The sequence below is a fragment of the Artemia sp. Qi Xiang Cuo genome, chromosome 10, assembly GCF_049724085.1.
Source record: "Artemia sp. Qi Xiang Cuo chromosome 10, ASM4972408v1, whole genome shotgun sequence".
Classification (NCBI taxonomy): Eukaryota; Metazoa; Arthropoda; class Branchiopoda; order Anostraca; family Artemiidae; genus Artemia; species Artemia sp. Qi Xiang Cuo.
Window position 1 is genome coordinate 69,927,656 of NC_142803.1, and position 16,894 is coordinate 69,944,549.

Genomic DNA, 16,894 nt, shown 5'->3' on the forward strand with positions numbered 1-16,894 from the left:
TGCTAACAAATGCAATAAATGAATCTTTCTCAAAAAATAATCTCCTAGTGGCAGCTTTCCTTGATTTTGAAGGAGCTTATGACAATGTGAACACCCAAATCCTTTTAAATAAACTTGCAAACCTTGGAGTACCTCCTAAGCTAGTATCCTTTATTAAATCCTTCATAGAAGTGCGTAGTTTCATTGTTTGTGTTGGTTCAGCCTCTTCACCCCAAAAGACAATATCCAAAGGCCTACCTCAGGGAGCAGTCCTCAGTTGCCTCCTATTTGCCCTATATCTCTGGTACATTAACCTACCCCTCAAGAATCTACAATATGCTGATGATCTGGTGCTATGGTCATCTGGCAACACCTTTCAGATAGCACAGTCAAATCTGCAAAAGTCACTTTTCCAGTTTGAAAAATTCTCTCAACATTCAGATTTACCCATTGCACCCACCAAGTCAAAAATAATACAATTTCACCGGAAGCGAAACCATGTTAATGCAAAACTAACTCTAAATAAAACAACTATTCCAGAAGATAATAATATTAATTCCCTAGGTCTCATGCTTGACCAAAAACTTAATTTCCACCTCCAGATTTCAAACACAATAAAAAAATGCTATAGAAAAGCAAATATACTAAAAAGACTTCTTTCCACACCCTGGGGTTGTAAGGAGAAAACCTTACTCCAGTTTTATAAATCACATATAAGACCCCATATTGACTATGGGCTCATTGGCTATGGTGCTCGTGCAAAGACCCCGATGCAAAAAATTGAAACAACACAAAATGATATAATACGTCTCATATTTGGTCTTAGGAAACCCACAAGCACCAAGTTTCTTCTTATGGAGAGTGGATTAACAACAATAAGGGAGAGACGTAGCTTTCTCTTGATAAAACATCTTACAAAAATTGAATCAAATAGCTCACACACATTATATAATTGGTTAAGAAATCCAGCCATGTATAGAGGTATTGCAAATGAGTATGCCAATATTCAAAAGAAGTTCCCTGTACCAGCAAAGTCTATTGCACCTACTTTCCCCCAATCCCCTCCATGGAATTGGTCATTTCCCATAATAAATATTGAATTTTCAAAATTGAATAAAGATTTAACCCCCATTGCTTTTGTTCAGAAAAAATTTGCAGAACTTAATACAATTACCTATAAAAATCACTTCCAAATATTTGTTGATGGGTCAAAAATGAATGAGAAGGTTGCAAGTGGTGTTTTCCTTCCTCACCTGAAAATTGCAATGGGCGAGAGATTATTTAATAATTTATCCATAATTTCAGCTGAGTTAAATGCCATAATCATGGCATTAGAACACCTTAAGCATAACCAATCTTTGATTGAAAATTCGAATAATATTATCATCTATTCCGACTCTTTATCAAGCCTTGAGTTGCTGGCCTCAGCTCCTCAATATAAGTTGGACATTGACACTTATCATTGTCTCAGCATTATTGATAATCTTGCTTCAAGTGGCATAAAAACTTACTTTCAGTACATTCCTAGCCACTCTGGCATAAGTGGTAATCATCAGGTTGATGAAATAGCAAAGAATTCTATAAATATTGACCAGCCAAGTGGGAGCCCAATCCCGATTAGAGATATTTACCGATGGAGGCTATCAGATATTAATTTTAATAAGACTAATCCTATCCTTTCCCCCTTTCCAAATAAGTATCTTTCTAAAATTTATCATAGAATTCGTTCTAGAAAAAATGAACTAAATTTCCTTGCATTCTCATATAAGCTTTCTAATTCAAGTGGTTCATTTCCCCTGTCCCCTCTTTGCAGGCATTGTAATATGAATAATGAAACAATTGACCATTGCCTATTTGATTGTAATATGCTGACGTCTGCACAACATACCTTGCTTTCTAAACTGTTAAAATACTTCAAACACCACAAAATTCCACTATCAGCCAAGAGCCTAGCCAACTATACCTGCACAAAGAGCATAGAAATCGACATCTATCATCTTATATTTGAACTCCTAGAGTCGAAAGATCTGCTGAAAGATATCTGAATATATCTAATAAATATGAGGCAATCAAGCCAGTAGCTCTGTAGCCCACAGAGTGAAGTAAAAGGAAAAGGGCTAAATAGTTTTACTGAAAAGCCCACCTGCTGTTAAATAGAAGAAGAAGAAGAATCTGAAAATATCCATTAAATATGAGGCAATTAAGCCAGTAGCCCTATAGCCCACAGAGCAAAGGAAAAGGGCTAAATAGTACTACTGAAAAGCCCACCTGCTGTTAAATAGAAGAAGAAATTCAAAGTCCAGGTCAGTCAAATAAAACTCTTAGTAGGACCACTTAAAATGTCACTGAAGGGTAATATAGTTATAAAATATCACAAAATATGTAGGAAAATGTCTATCTTATAAATTGGGCATATAATCCTTTTTTAAATTTCACACAACCTATTGCTGTTGAGTTGAAATCATAACTTCAAATAGTCTTACTTTAGTCTTACTTCAAATAGGCCTAGTCTTACTTTAAGATTGGCCTACTTCAAAGGAAACACTAACTGCAAAAACTGATTGATCTTTATTGAACATCCTGTTTAAAACTTCAAATATAATCTTCTCCTAACTTTACATTTTGCTCCTTCTTTGCCCAATTTGTCAAAATAGGTAAAGGTCTAGAATAACTTTTTTTTAGAAGGTGACATCCTTGAACAACATATTTTTTTGAGTTAAATTTTTCACTGTTCATATTATTGACTTACAACTAAAGTAAATGTCCACTTGATGCCTATTTCTTATGCTCTTTCCAAATATAATAATCACTTTTGCTGCAAATAAATTTACTCCCACCCCTGTAGGCCTATATACCAATTCAGGATACTCTATATATTTGCACATTAGGGGGGTGGGGGTAAAGTTTATTTCTGATGTAAATGAGAGGTAAGTTTAAACTCCCCCCCCCCATATTGGCTTTATATTTGCACATTAGTAATGGTAAGGGGGTTAAGCAATATGAAACACCTAGTAGTGATATTTTTTAGTATTTTAGGGCCTATTTTATGGTTGAAGCAGTACATACATTGGGTTTTGATTTGTATACTTAGGATTGTGGGAATAAGGTCAAGCAGAGCTCTTTTGGGGATTATGCAATTAAGTATTTGTTATTTTTCAAAGTTGTTTTCAGAATCTAAAAGTGTTTTCTTCTGATGACACTGAACTGTACACTAGTACAAGCCAATATTTTGTTCTCTAAAAAGTTAGTTCTGCATTAGCAACAAATATTTCCATGGTTCATCAATACTGTCATTCCTTCTAGCTCCTAAATTAAATTTGGAATTCTCTTAGCTTTAAATTTTTGTCTACAAGCTTTTGAGTGCATAATTTACAAAAATTGTAGTAATGGAAGAAAACTTGATAATCTGATTAATAAAAATATTCTGGGTATTATAAAGCAATAATGTTCATTCTTTTGTGTTTTGTTTTGGTATATTATATATTCATTGGCTAAAAGAAATACAATAAGCTGTGTAAACTACTTTAAAGCATTTTTATAATTGTTCATTGTGTTGACACTACTTCAACCTTAAAAAAAGGCTATAAAAAAAAAATTCTAAAAATATATCTTGAATTGTATTCATGCTTGTAGTTTGCTTCCATTAGGATTTTCTGTTTTACTGCTTCTTTGTAATTATTTCAATTTGAAGAAATTGTTGAAGGTTTTGGTTTAGTTCTTTCCCTCTCAAAAGAAAGTACCATAAAATTCTGAATACTAAAAAAAATCATTCATTAATGTAGGTTTTGATTTAGGCTCACAGTACATGAATAATTAAAACCAAATTTGTATATTAATTTTACTTTTATTTGGTTAAATAGCTTCCTTGAAAGTTGTTTAATTTTATTTACAAATGTTTTTATTAGTAATAAATATACATAACTTACAAATCAACTTATGTAATAAACTTCTATTTTCATATATTTTTAATACATACATTAGGGAGTTTGCCCCCTAGTCAATACCTTGCTCTTTACACTGGAGTTTGAATTTTGTTCCAAATCTTTAAAAATGACCCCTTAATCACAAAGGCCATTAATTAGAATAAATAGCTTTTATGAAAGTACTAAAATATCTTTGGAGTAAAGAGTGGGGTATTGACTAGAGGGTGAATCCAGATCAATAGGTAATAGTTTCTGTTCGTTTTAAATTTTGGTGTTGCTCCTTACTTTCTGTTGAAAAAATTGTTTCTTTTTTTTTATTTAATTTTTGATTGTTTTTTTAAATAATGCTGGGAACTCCGGCACCTCATTCATAGCAATGTCACTTCCCCCGTGAAAACTTTGTCCATGTAAAGATCTTCCTGCACAAACCACCAACCCCCCCTCCCCCGCTACCAGAAAAATCTCTCCTGAAAACGTCTGTATACATTCCAATACCCAATACTATATGTAAACAATGGAAAAAGTTTATAACTTTCAGCCCTTTCCCCGGGGACTGTTGGGGATTAACTCATCCTAAAAGACATAATTATTATATTTTTGACCATGTTGAACAAAATGGCTATCTCAAAATTTTGATTGGGTGATTTTGGGAAAAAAAGAGCATGGGAGGGGGCCGAGTTGCCCTCCATTTTTATTGGTCACTTAAAAGGGGCACTAGAACTTTTGATTTCCGTTTGAATGAGCCCTCTTGCAACATTCTAGGACCACTGGGTTGATACAATCACCCCTGGGGAAAAAAACACGCATCCATGATCTTTCTTCTGGCAAAAAAATACGAAATTCCACATTTTGCAGATAGGAGCTTGAAACATCTAGAGTAAGGTTCTCTGATATGCTGAATCTGATGGTGTGATTTTCATTAAGGTTTTATATCTTTTAGGGGGTGTTTTTCCCTTTTTTGAAAATCATCCAAATATTTCTCAACTCGTGACTTTTGATGTATAGGACTAACGTTGATGCAACTTATATATTTGAAATCAGCATAAAAATCTGATTCTTTTGATGTATCTATTGGTATCTATTGGTATCAAAATTTCTGTTTTTTAGAGTTTTGGTTACTATTGAGCTGGGTTGCTCCTTACTTACAGTTTGTTGCCACAAACTGTTTGATATATAATTAGTTGTAAGGATGGGGAAGGGTGGATTTAGAAAATTGATATTTAATCCCTCTTGATTTTTAAGAACATTTCTGGTTTATGCTATTATTATGAAAGTAAAGATTAACAATATACCCCAAAACTAGCAGAAATTATTCTCTATAGGAGGGGTGCTGCCCAATAGTTTATGCTAGTTTAGGGTAAAGAGTAACAATATACACAAAAAATAGCAGAAATTTTTCTCTATAGGAGGTTTGCTGCCTACCATATATAAGATATATATATATATATATATATATATATATATCACATGAATCATATATATATGATTAAAAATATACATATATATTTTGGGAGCTCAGCGTGTATGCTGCCAGTCCCCAGCATAGCTACATGATAGGCATGTATATTTTTATTCTCATTGTCACTTGTCTTCTAAACACAGTCTCTTCTTGATGTCATGGTGACACCAAAGGTTTCATACCATCCCGTCAAAAATATTTTTTCTTTCTTAAAGTTGTAACCTGTTTAGGTTGCTTGTGGCGAGAAAGTAATATATTAGTTTTAAGAAGAAAAAAAAACTATGTAGCCAATTTTGAGGCCAAGTGTTTGTACAGCTACACGGCAGACTTGTATACAGTGATTCGTTTTATTGCTTGTCTTCTAGCTGCAGACATTGTGAGACTCTTCTTAAAGTCTTCCAGGGTTTCTATACAACCTCTCTACAACTTCTCACGTCACCGGGGTTTGTATACAACCACCCTGGGAAAAATAGTAATTCTTCCTTAAAGTTGTTACCTTTTTAGATTTTTTTTTTGGCTCAAAATGTCAATACAGCAGTTACAAAAAACAACAACTATCTAGTCATTGTTTAGGCCAGGCCCTGGTGCTTGGCATGCAGCATACTTGTTTATACTGATTTTTGTTGTAAATAGTAATCTCCAAATGATTCTAGGTTGTTTGCTACTCTTTCCTCAGGAAAATAGAGAGGTCCACAGGGAACCCATATAATGTTGAAGAGTTCTAATGACTTTTGATTAACAGTTATGTAATTTATGGCATCTTTGTCGGTTTGTACTGAGTTTTGTGCCATATTTTGTTAGCATCAAAGATTTTGATTGTGTTCTAACATATTATTTCTTTCTTTTTGAGTTTTATTTTTGACTTGTTTGGATTTTTGCTGTCCCTTGTGTTCTAACAGTAAAATTGTTTGTTCTTCACTTCAGTTTTATAACTTATGATACTTGCTTTCTTGGTATTACTTGTAATTCTGGCTGCAAAGTATCTTCTAACCACATATTTCTTTGCTCTTGTGACACATCTTTTAATCACCTATTTATTTGCTCTTCACTTTCATTTTAATTTGCTTACTTCTCATTGTCACATATCTTGTACATGCATATATTTTTTTTATTCACTTTTGTTTTTGAATTCTTTTAATTGTTGATGATGCAAGTGTTCTAATAGTATATTTCTCTGTTCTTCATTTTTGTTTATCAATACCTTAGGCATTTTTTATCTACTATTTACCTCAATTGCTCAGATTTGTCTTATCGCATTTGATGATCTAGGTTGTTGCTGTATCCTCTAGGCATTATAAAAATTGCATAAATACCTTTTGTAAATTGACGCTTTACACTTGGTGTTTTATACTTGACTATGTTCCTTTTGTAATATTGCATGTATCATATATTAAAAAACAATATATTCACTCCTGAAGGAGGGGAGATGATATAGTTACTCACGTGAATCTTTTTTTCAAAAAACTAAGGCTCTTAACTACATTTTTCGAACTTGTGACCCAGTTGTGCAGAAAGCAGAGTAACATGGCAGAAATTAATTTATGAGTTAATATAATAATATGTATTATTCTGTGATTTGCCTCCTCCAAAGGAATTATATTTATAGCAAGTTTGCCTTGGCAGAATGATGGATATTTCAGTCTCTTATGTAAATTCTTACATGGTAAGGCTACCTATAAAAATATTGTTCTGTTGAATATACAGTCTACAATATCAGAAAATTGTCTTAAAAAGTTTAGTGCACTGAAGGACATTAATTAACAAAATGTGTTTTTAAACATTTGGTAACAATATAGTTTGGTTTATCTTTAGTTGGTTGCTAAAAAAATGTTAAATGGACACCATTGAAAAGTTTAAACGGCAACTTTCTTGTTGCTTTTTGTTTCAAATCAACACCATTTTAAAGGGTTTAGGGCTATTTCAATATCTATGAACTCTGTCTTAGGTTACAGCTGTCACTGCCACCATTGTATACCAAAAGTCCACTGAACAGGGATATTTTTTGTTTATTTTTTACATCAGTATATTGTCTTAAAGTGTAATTAAAAAGTTATAGTAAAAATGTGTAATTGGTTTCATAATAACATTGACATAGGTGCTGAAACTATATTTTGATAAAAAAAAAAGTAATATAGGGCAAATTTAGACCTTGTCATAAATGGGTCCCAAAACGATTTTCCTCCTTAGTTAACCTAAACAATTTACTGATTTTTCAGAATTATTTTATACAAATATAATTACTTAATTTATAATAAATTTTTAAATTGATAATTACAATGCTATAACATATAATTTTGGATCTAATTTTAGATCTATTGTCATATTCTTGAAGACCTAATTATTGCAGGAGTTAAACCAAATTTTTCATCCTAATAGTTTTTGGCATGGAAAACTTACTAAAAGTATACAGCTAACAGAATAAGCTGAAAGTTGCATTTTCCTTTTTTACCATGAGAGAATATTGTAAATTAAAATCAACAACTGCACTTTAAAAATATTTACATCAACATGACAGTTTTTGAATTTTTGCACCCTCTTCTTAAAATTGATTATAAGATTTCTAATGCCTTTGACTGCTGAAGGAGTTGGGCCTGTGTTTTCAACTGTATTAAGATATGCTTTGCAGTGTTTAAAAATCATCATTAGTCATCAATCATTATATCTTTTGTATTTTAGGACTTTCCTGACGAAAATCTGTGTCGCATCCAAGTGTTGATGATAGTATAATACTTCTCATAATTTGTATTAACTTCGTTTCAAGATATTTCATGGACTTGCCACGAATTCCAAAAATGGCTGATCTCATCACGGTTTCTCAGGATTCTTTCATTAAAAACGGTACGTTGTGCGGTTAAATTTTCTCTTACAGAATAAAAGAAAAGCTACTTTGCTCTAGAAAATAATTGTCCCTTTTTTTTCTCCTTTCTGATTAAGTGGTCCCAAGAAAAACAAATTAACTGCATGTGTTCTTGGATTTAATGCTTAAGATCTGAGGGGTGATAAAAGTGGTTTCTTTGTGCTGCAAAACGTATTTAAATTCAAATTACTAGCTTTTATTTTTAAGTTTGGTGAGTCAAGTAATCATCCTGTAGAGAATTTTTCTGTCTATCTTTGCCATGTGCAGGTATGATGAACAATATATTACTACCAAAGCAGGGGTAGTCCTGGGACTTCAGAAGGGAATATCAAGCTATAAGACTTGTAAGAGAGGAATAAAGTTAGTTGAATTCAGCTGTTAAACTTTGGGAGATAATATTTTGTATTTTATTGTTTGGGAACTAATGCAGAAACCCCCCAATTGATTTGTATTTTTTACCTTTAGTTGTGTCAATTATTTTGTGGTTGTTAAGCTGTAAAATATTTATTTTTTGGTTATATTTTTTTTATTCAATATTTTTTTTTATTTAATACGTTATCTTAAATTTACACTTATAAAGCTATTAGTTCTTTGCTATGAATTTTGTTTTATGAATTTCCGTTTTTTGTTTGTTCTATGTTAATGAAGTTCGTTGAATGTTTCAGGTTTTATAATAAGCAGATTTCAAAAAGGATTTGAGAAAAACCTGTATAGCCTATACATCTAATTTTATGTATGTACATAATGTCTGTATGTTTATATTTTTACACGTGACTAAAAAGAAAAAAACTTCATTTGTTTGATTCACTCAAAAGATGAATAAAGACTATTGATTGGACTAACCGAAGGACTAGCGATAAATAAAGCCAAATCAACAACCCTCAACAAGAACAAATGTTTTGTTTCTAATTTTGCTGAGAAAGTACTAAATTATTTCTTAACTTTCAAGTTCACATAGAAACAGTATAACAACTGTTTCTGGGGATACCAACAGTACATTCAACCTGTAACGTCCAATAGTCATCGGGCTGGTTAGGGAAATTAAAATATATTTTAAACCGACACCCAACCGGGGCAGTACAGACATGATTTCTCTTCTAGGAATGAAAATGCGGAAAGGACGCCATCCTTCACGTCGCTAGACAAACAAATACAAAAAAAGATACAGAGCTAAGCTACCTCTTCTGTAAATAAATTTAGTGAATAACTAAACAAATGCAATGATTGATCAATATCTGTTCCTATTCCTTAATAAAAACGAGGTGCTTATGGTGTAAACTGGAAAATTTAATGTTGCTTGTGTTCAGGCACGTACGCGGGATTCTTGGGGGTGGGGGGGGGCGTGTATTTTTTTTATTATATAAAAATGTAATTTTATCAAAAAATTTGTTTCTATGCATTTTTATTAAGTTTTTACAAGGCGGACAAAAAATAAGGAGGGGGGGAGGGTTAAACTCAGTAACTCCCCGGGATATAGGCATGGAGGTGGGGGAGAAGGAGAGCAGTAAAATATAATAAATTAAATTATTTGATAATTTAATGAGAAGTGTCTAGAAAATTTGGGAAAACATAGTATTTTGGGGATGGGTGCCGGGGCCACGTACTCCTCTCACCCTACTTTTGTTCTAGTTTATTTCGCCTGTCCTTTGCCAAAACTTAGTATCCGCTTTTTTCCAAATTTTTGGAAAAAATTTAAATAATTATTCTTTTTAACGCAGAAATGGATGAATATGCAGAATTTTATCGTTAAGTTTTTGTAATTCTAGTATAAAAGTAATAAGATGAGGGTGTAGAATGCAGGTGAAATCTCTTTTTACCCATTTTAAATACTAGGTTGGGTATGATATACCTATGTAGGATAAAAAAAAATTGGATCAAATTTGGGCTATATGTTTGCACATTAGGGGGTTAAAGTACAGCGGGTCTGCATGAAAAATGTGCTAGCTACAGTTATTCTGATATTATGAAGTAAGAATTGTTTTTTGAATTCACACTGTCCAAATACTTTACTCGTAGTTGCATTAGTTACATTTGTTTAGTAAGCTTTAATGTTAAATTTTTATATGTCTGTTTAATTTAAAATTTGTTTTAGAATTTGAAGACGCTTTACCATGTGACCTTGAGAAGCTTTTTCATTTTCCAAACCATCTTTTGTCACCAAAACGTGAAGATGTTCCCTTGCTGAGTTTACCTAGCATTTCAGGACCATGTAAATTTGAATACGACACCAAGGAATTGCAACCCAAATGTTCTAACAATAAAGGTATGTCTGAAACATTGTGTTTTTGTTAATTGAAATGTATTGGATATTATTTTATTGGACAAAAATAGGACAAAGGGACTTAATCTTAAGAGAGAACTTTTGTTTTACCTTTTCCCAATGTGCAGGTGTTTGCGAAACCGCTTTTGTAGTCTTTAATGAACATTTTTAAATTTCACTTGAAAGTAATTTTGCAGGTTTTATTGTTTTTCAGAAGGCTTCCTATTAAGCCTTAAAACTACATCTCTATCTAAATTTTATTATCCATATTTAATATGTATATTTCTCTTCAAATTAAGTTAAAATCTGTGTTTTATTTTAACTTAAAATTGAATTTGAAAGAAGCAGAAAATAGGCTGTTATTATCTGAACTGCCTAACAGAAATTTGTAATGTAGAATATTGATTTACTGAAATCTCTAGATTCAAACAAAAACACTGAATTCATTTTGTTCAGATGAAGTAAAAAGTTTTTTTTGTCTGTTTTAGAACTAACTGTTTTAAATATTTAGCAAGAAAAACATAGCGAGTCTCATTGGATTAACAAAAAAGACGAAATTCGCGTTTTCCTCAGAGGGATGAGTCCTTTTAATACAGAGTGAAAAATGATGACAAAGAAATTGAAACGAACAAACAAACCCTAGTGAAAACTTTATGCCAAATAAACGTGTTTTCTGTATATAAATGCGGGATGATGAGTTCTTACTAGTTCCGTTTTCAATCACCAGTTACCAGTTGCCTGTGACCAGTTATCAGCAACAGCCTAAATATTATTTTATTTAACAACTTGCTTAAAGCCAATGAACACTGAATTAAAACAACGAATTTATTATTTATAGTCCAATACAAATTTTGAACATAAAATATGTGCATGGTCTCTATAAAAAAAAATATAGCACAGCAAATAAATCTGCTCGCAAGGTACTCCAGCCTGACTCTTTGTCAGGCTGGAATTCAAGGAAAAACGTATTGAAATTCGATAAATTAAAAACGTCCCAAAGGTATCAACTTCCCACTATCTAGTACATATGTATGACACAATGCTGAAAGACCTAGAGATACCACATATTTTGGCTAATTTCATCTTAGTTGACCTAGAAAAAGCTTTCGATTATGTTGACCACATTGTTTTAGTTGATAAACTTTCTCATGAATTTCAAATCGACCCTTCTCCAGTTAAAATTATACCATCATTTTTAAGCTAACGATCTCAAATGGCCAAATACATGAATACTTATTCTGAACCTCTACCAGTCTATAACGGAATACCCCAAGATAGTATAACTGGACTCATCTTATTTAGCTTAATGGTAAACAATTCGGAAGAAGATATTTCCTTACAGTGAAAATATGTGGATTACATGACTCTACTAGATGTCGCCAGGAAAAATATAAAAATTAGTCCATTCGAAATCCTTGAAGACGTTGCAACAGAAGCCCTCAAAAATAAAATGTATGTAAACCCATTTAAATCTACAATACTAAAAATAAATTTTATAAACACACCCCCCCCCTCCTGATTTACATCTTTTCTTTCACCTGAAACTATGACACACAAAATAAAACTTCTAGGAGTAACTATAACTTTCGATCTTAAATGGGAAGCCCATATTTCAACTATAACCAAGTAAGCCAATATTTCCCTAGCTTTCCTTAAGCTATTAGCTAAATATCAATGCCCTGCTTCTCACATTTTGAAATTTTACATATCATTTATCCGTCCAAATCTCGAATGTGCTTGGCTTCTATGGCATTTCTCTCTAAATAAAAATTAAACCAAATGATTGTAATCCGTCCATAAATGGGATTTAAAAGTATTTACCCGGTAAGGTTTTTGGCATTACTCATAATTATTATAAATTCTAAAAAAAAAACCCCTTTAAAAGAAACGACATGATCTGTGCCTCCGTTTTAGTGGTAATGCGAGAACCAACATCTGAACTGAAGACCTTTTTCCGCTTCCCCATGATCCTGAATGGACACCTCTCCCAAAAGAGGCAAAAATCCCATCCCCATTTTAGAACCTGTAAAGACTAAAAAAAAAAGATATTTAGGTAGCTTCATACCAACCTTCACTCAAATCCTTAAAACCTCCAATACCTCTTAACGAACTATTCTTTATACTGTTTTGACGCTCTTGTTATTTTTTGCTTTTAATTTGATATATGACTTATTATATTATACGCCGTTTTATGAAACTACATTCATACCTTTAGTTTATGACAAGACCTGATTTGATGTGAAATTATTTTAGCTGCTCTAATACATTTTTTTATTTGTTTATAATTTCTATCTTTTGATATTTCTTAATGATTTGGTGTCCCTGATTATAATTTCATTGGTTTGATTTTGATCGTTGTTGGTTACTTTATGTTCGTTTTTTTGGGACACGAACTTATGCTCGACGATTTATCGCTTATGAAAAGTTTAAAAATAAAGCCTTATTCTGTTCTATGTTACAAAGGAAATTTTTTTTTAAATATTCAAAATACCCGAATGCTGATGGGGGTGTCACTTTGTGTGACCAAAATATCCGGATTTTTTTTATTTGTTTTTCACTGTCTTAAAAAGATTTATCCCTGTTTGAAATGTTATTTTTAAAATCTAAGGAAAACGTGACTTCCTTCGTTTTTTTTTAAATCCAAAGCTGTGTGGCTACCCAACAAATTTTAACTTCAACATATGATGTGCATTCTTTTAGCTCTTCCTCTTTTATTTACAATAATTACTGAAACTTGTAATTGAATAATTCCTGAAATTTCTAATTCCTGAAAGATATGTATTTGTTTTCGGTTTTAAGAGTTTTTATTTTTGTTTTATTTGGTTAACTCTTTAGACTTTTAAACTTTAAGGTCACTTTTCACCATACGTGTCTGGACATCACTTACAGGGAAATACGTCACTAGTTGTTTCAAAGAATCCATCCGCAAGCAGTTCCTTAATTTCGTGTGCATCAGAATCTGAAGTTAAAGGCTTAGAATATCAGAAAACAGGTTTGAAAAGTTACCTCCAAAGTAAAAAGGAAGAAAAATTGAAAAGATATCAAACAATTCATAAAAAGAAAAAGACATGTAAGCGTGAGGTATGTGACAAGACCTTTTCTCAAATTGACGATTTGAACCGACACCAAAGAGTGCATACAGGTGAGAAACTGTTTAAGTGTGATGTTTGTGACCACGCCTTTTCTCGAGAATCAAATATAAACCGGCACCAAAGACTGCACACGGGTGAAAAACCGTTTCAGTATCATGTTTGTGACCAAACCTTTTCTACAGCTTCAATTTTGAACACCCATTAAAGAGTGCATTCTGGTGAAAAACCCTTTAAGTGTGATGTTTGTGATAAATCATTTTTTCACGCAGCAGGTTTGAACTACCATCAAAGATTGCATACATGTGAAAAACCGTTTAAGTGTGATGTTTGTGATAAAATCTTTTCTTGTGTATCAAGTTTAAACACCCATAAAAGAGTGCACACGGGTGAAAAACCGTTTAAGTGGTATGTTTGCAATCAAACATTTTCTCAAGCATCAAGTTTGAACACACATCAAAGGATCCATACCGGTAATAAACCGTTTAAGTGTGATGTTTGTGATCACACCATTTCTCAAGCATCAAGTTTGAACCGGCACCAAAGAGTGCACACGGGTGAAAAGCCGTTTACATGTGATGTTTGTGACCAAACTTTTTCTCAAGCATCAAATTTGAACTCCCATAAAAGAGTGCATACAGGTAAAAAACCGTATAAGTGTGATGTTTGGGACCAAACCTTCTCTCAAGCATCAAGTTTGAACACCCATAAAAGAGTGCACATGGGTGAGAAGCCGTTTAAGTGTAATGATTGTGAAAAAGCCTTTTCTTTAGCAAAAAATTTGAACACCCATCAAAGAATGTATATAGGTGAGAAACTGTATAAATGTGATGTATGTGATCAAACCTTTTCTCGAGCAGGAAATTTGACCAAGCACCAAAGAGGGCATATGAATGAGTAGACAGTCACATGTTATGTATGTTTGAATGCAGTTTGAATATATATCAAAGACTGTCTACAGGTGAGAAACCTTTCATATGTGATGTGTAGAAATTTTCTTGTGATTTTAGCAATTTTACTGGCATTGAAGAGTGCATACAGGAACTTAGGAAGATTGTTGTATCCTCAGTGGTTTTTGGCTGTTATTCTCACAACCAATTAGTACATCAACTTAGTTTTTTTCAATGCTTTTTAGTATGTTTAGTTTCCTTAGCAATTTTAGTTTCTTCAGTAATACAAATTTACTAGAGTGTTACCAATGTCAAGTATGTAAGAAATGATTGACTACATCAAGGTTTTTGAATGAGCTCCAAAGATTTTATAGAGGTGAGAAACTTTTTAAAAGATTGTTTATGCAAGATATCCTTGCCGTAGCTAGACTGTTTGAACACGCTAAAAGAGTGCACACATATGAGGCACCTTTAAATGTTTATTGTGCAAAAGAGTATTTTCAGTTAAGTCGGATCTGAATTAGCATCTAATGACCTAGTCCAGAAAAAACCTCTCAGTTTATAGACTACAACAAGGCCTTTGGAACAATAGTGATTTTTATTTAAAAAAGAAAACTTGATGAAGAATTAAAGCTGTCCCACATTGGCAAATTATCCCATTTAAATTAGTACATTGGATACTGATATAGTTTTCCGTTTTTTTTTTTTTTTTTTTTTTTTTTTTTTTTTTTTTTTTTAAGTTAGGCTTGTATTTCATCCAATGATCAATGTGAAACCACACGAGCCGAAAAAGAAAAATCTCGATTTTCCGTAAAAAAAATTCCTCTCAAATTGATAATCTCAAAAGAAACAAGCAGTTTACATTGTCCAAAACTGAAATGCATAATAATTAGGAGTTTTAAGCAACCTTAGATCACTGAAATTTTGAAAAACTGAAAGACTTGTTTGTTTTTCCTACTATTTGTGCCATAATTTATATGTTTTGAACTTATGTTAACAAATTTATTGTGTAAGAGGGCTCTTATGTGCTAAAAAAGGTATTAAATGAGTAAGTCCACTCCTCCCAAAAAAATGGAATCAATACGTCTGTTGTTATTGGTTTGGTGAACGGTGTAAGAGGAGATCTGATTGAAACTTACTACTTTAAGTTTCTTTGCTAGGCATACCCTAAGATATCCTTGTCCTCCCTAGAAAATTGGCAAAAATTAGTATTCTAAGCAGCTTGAAAGGTTCCTCTAGAGTGTTTTCTTGCCACAAAGAAGTAAAAGATTCAAAGATTTGTGTCTAAAACCAGCTTTTAAATTTCATGCATTGTTTGTGAATCTTGTTTAAAGAGGAAGTAAATGTAGAAAAAAAATTGAGGTGAAGTTTTTGTTTGTTTTTATGATTTCCAGTTGCTGGTTATTCAGATCCCTTAAAATTTGCCTGGATTAAATCGATTAAATGTGTCAGAATTTGAAGTCAACAACAACTTAGCCATCCTTTGGTCAAAATTGTAGGTTGTGCTATAGAATGGGAGAACGACCTTTGTTGTGAAAAAATCTTCTTGGTCAAACAGTTCGTGGTAACGAACTGTATAACGAACTGTAAGTAAGGAGCGACCCGGCTCAATGGTAACCGAAACTCTAGAAAACGGATTTTTGATACCAATAGATATATCAAAAGAATCAGATTTCAATGCTGATTTTAAATATATAACTTTCATCAAGTTTAATGCTACCTATCAAAAGTTACGCACCTGAGAAAATTTGGCTGATTTTCGAAAAAAGGGGGAAAGACCCCCTAAAAGTTATAGAACCTTAATGAAAATCACACCATAATATTCAGCGTATCAGAGAACCCTACTGTAGAGGTTTCAAGCTCCTATCTGCAAACATGTGGAATTTTGCATTTTTTTGCCAGAAGAAAGCTCATGGATGCGTGTTTATTTGTTGTTTTTTTTTTTTTTTTTTTTTTTTTTGCTTTTTTTTTCCAGGGGTGATCGTATCGACCCGGTGGTCCTAGAATATCGCGGGAGGGCTCATTGGAACGGAAATTAAAAGTTCTAGTTCCCTTTTTAAGTGACCGAAAAAAATGGAGGGCAACTAGGCCCCCTCCCACGCTTATTTTTTTCCCAAAGTCACCCGATCAAAATTTTGAGATAGCCATTTTGTTCAGCATGGTCGAAAATATGATAAATATGTCTTTTAGGGTGACTCAATCTCCCGAAGTTCCCAGAGGGAGGGCTAAAAGTTATGAACTTTACCCAATGTTAACATATAGTATTGGTTATTGGGAAGTATACAGAAGTTTTCAGGAGGTTTTTTTTCTGGTTGTGGGTGGGATGGGTGGGTCGGTGGTTATGTTGGAGGATCTGTTCATGATGGAAGTTTTCATGGGGGAAGGGAAATTGCCATGAAGGGGGCGCCGGACTTGCCAGCATTATTTATTGGTTATT

General features: G+C 32.7%; 1 protein-coding gene across 1 annotated transcript; it reads left to right on the forward strand.

The window, feature by feature from the left end:
- Nucleotides 1-2,094: 2,094 nt before the first annotated feature.
- LOC148948108 (uncharacterized) lies at nucleotides 2,095-14,629 on the forward strand. The gene is made up of 5 exons (XM_089096098.1): nucleotides 2,095-2,282; nucleotides 8,038-8,199; nucleotides 10,311-10,481; nucleotides 13,330-13,720; nucleotides 13,778-14,629. Exons 2-5 carry the CDS (start codon nucleotides 8,130-8,132, stop codon nucleotides 14,466-14,468), a joined length of 1,323 nt encoding a protein of 440 aa, XP_088952224.1. The 5' UTR covers nucleotides 2,095-2,282; nucleotides 8,038-8,129; the 3' UTR covers nucleotides 14,469-14,629.
- Nucleotides 14,630-16,894: the final 2,265 nt, after the last annotated feature.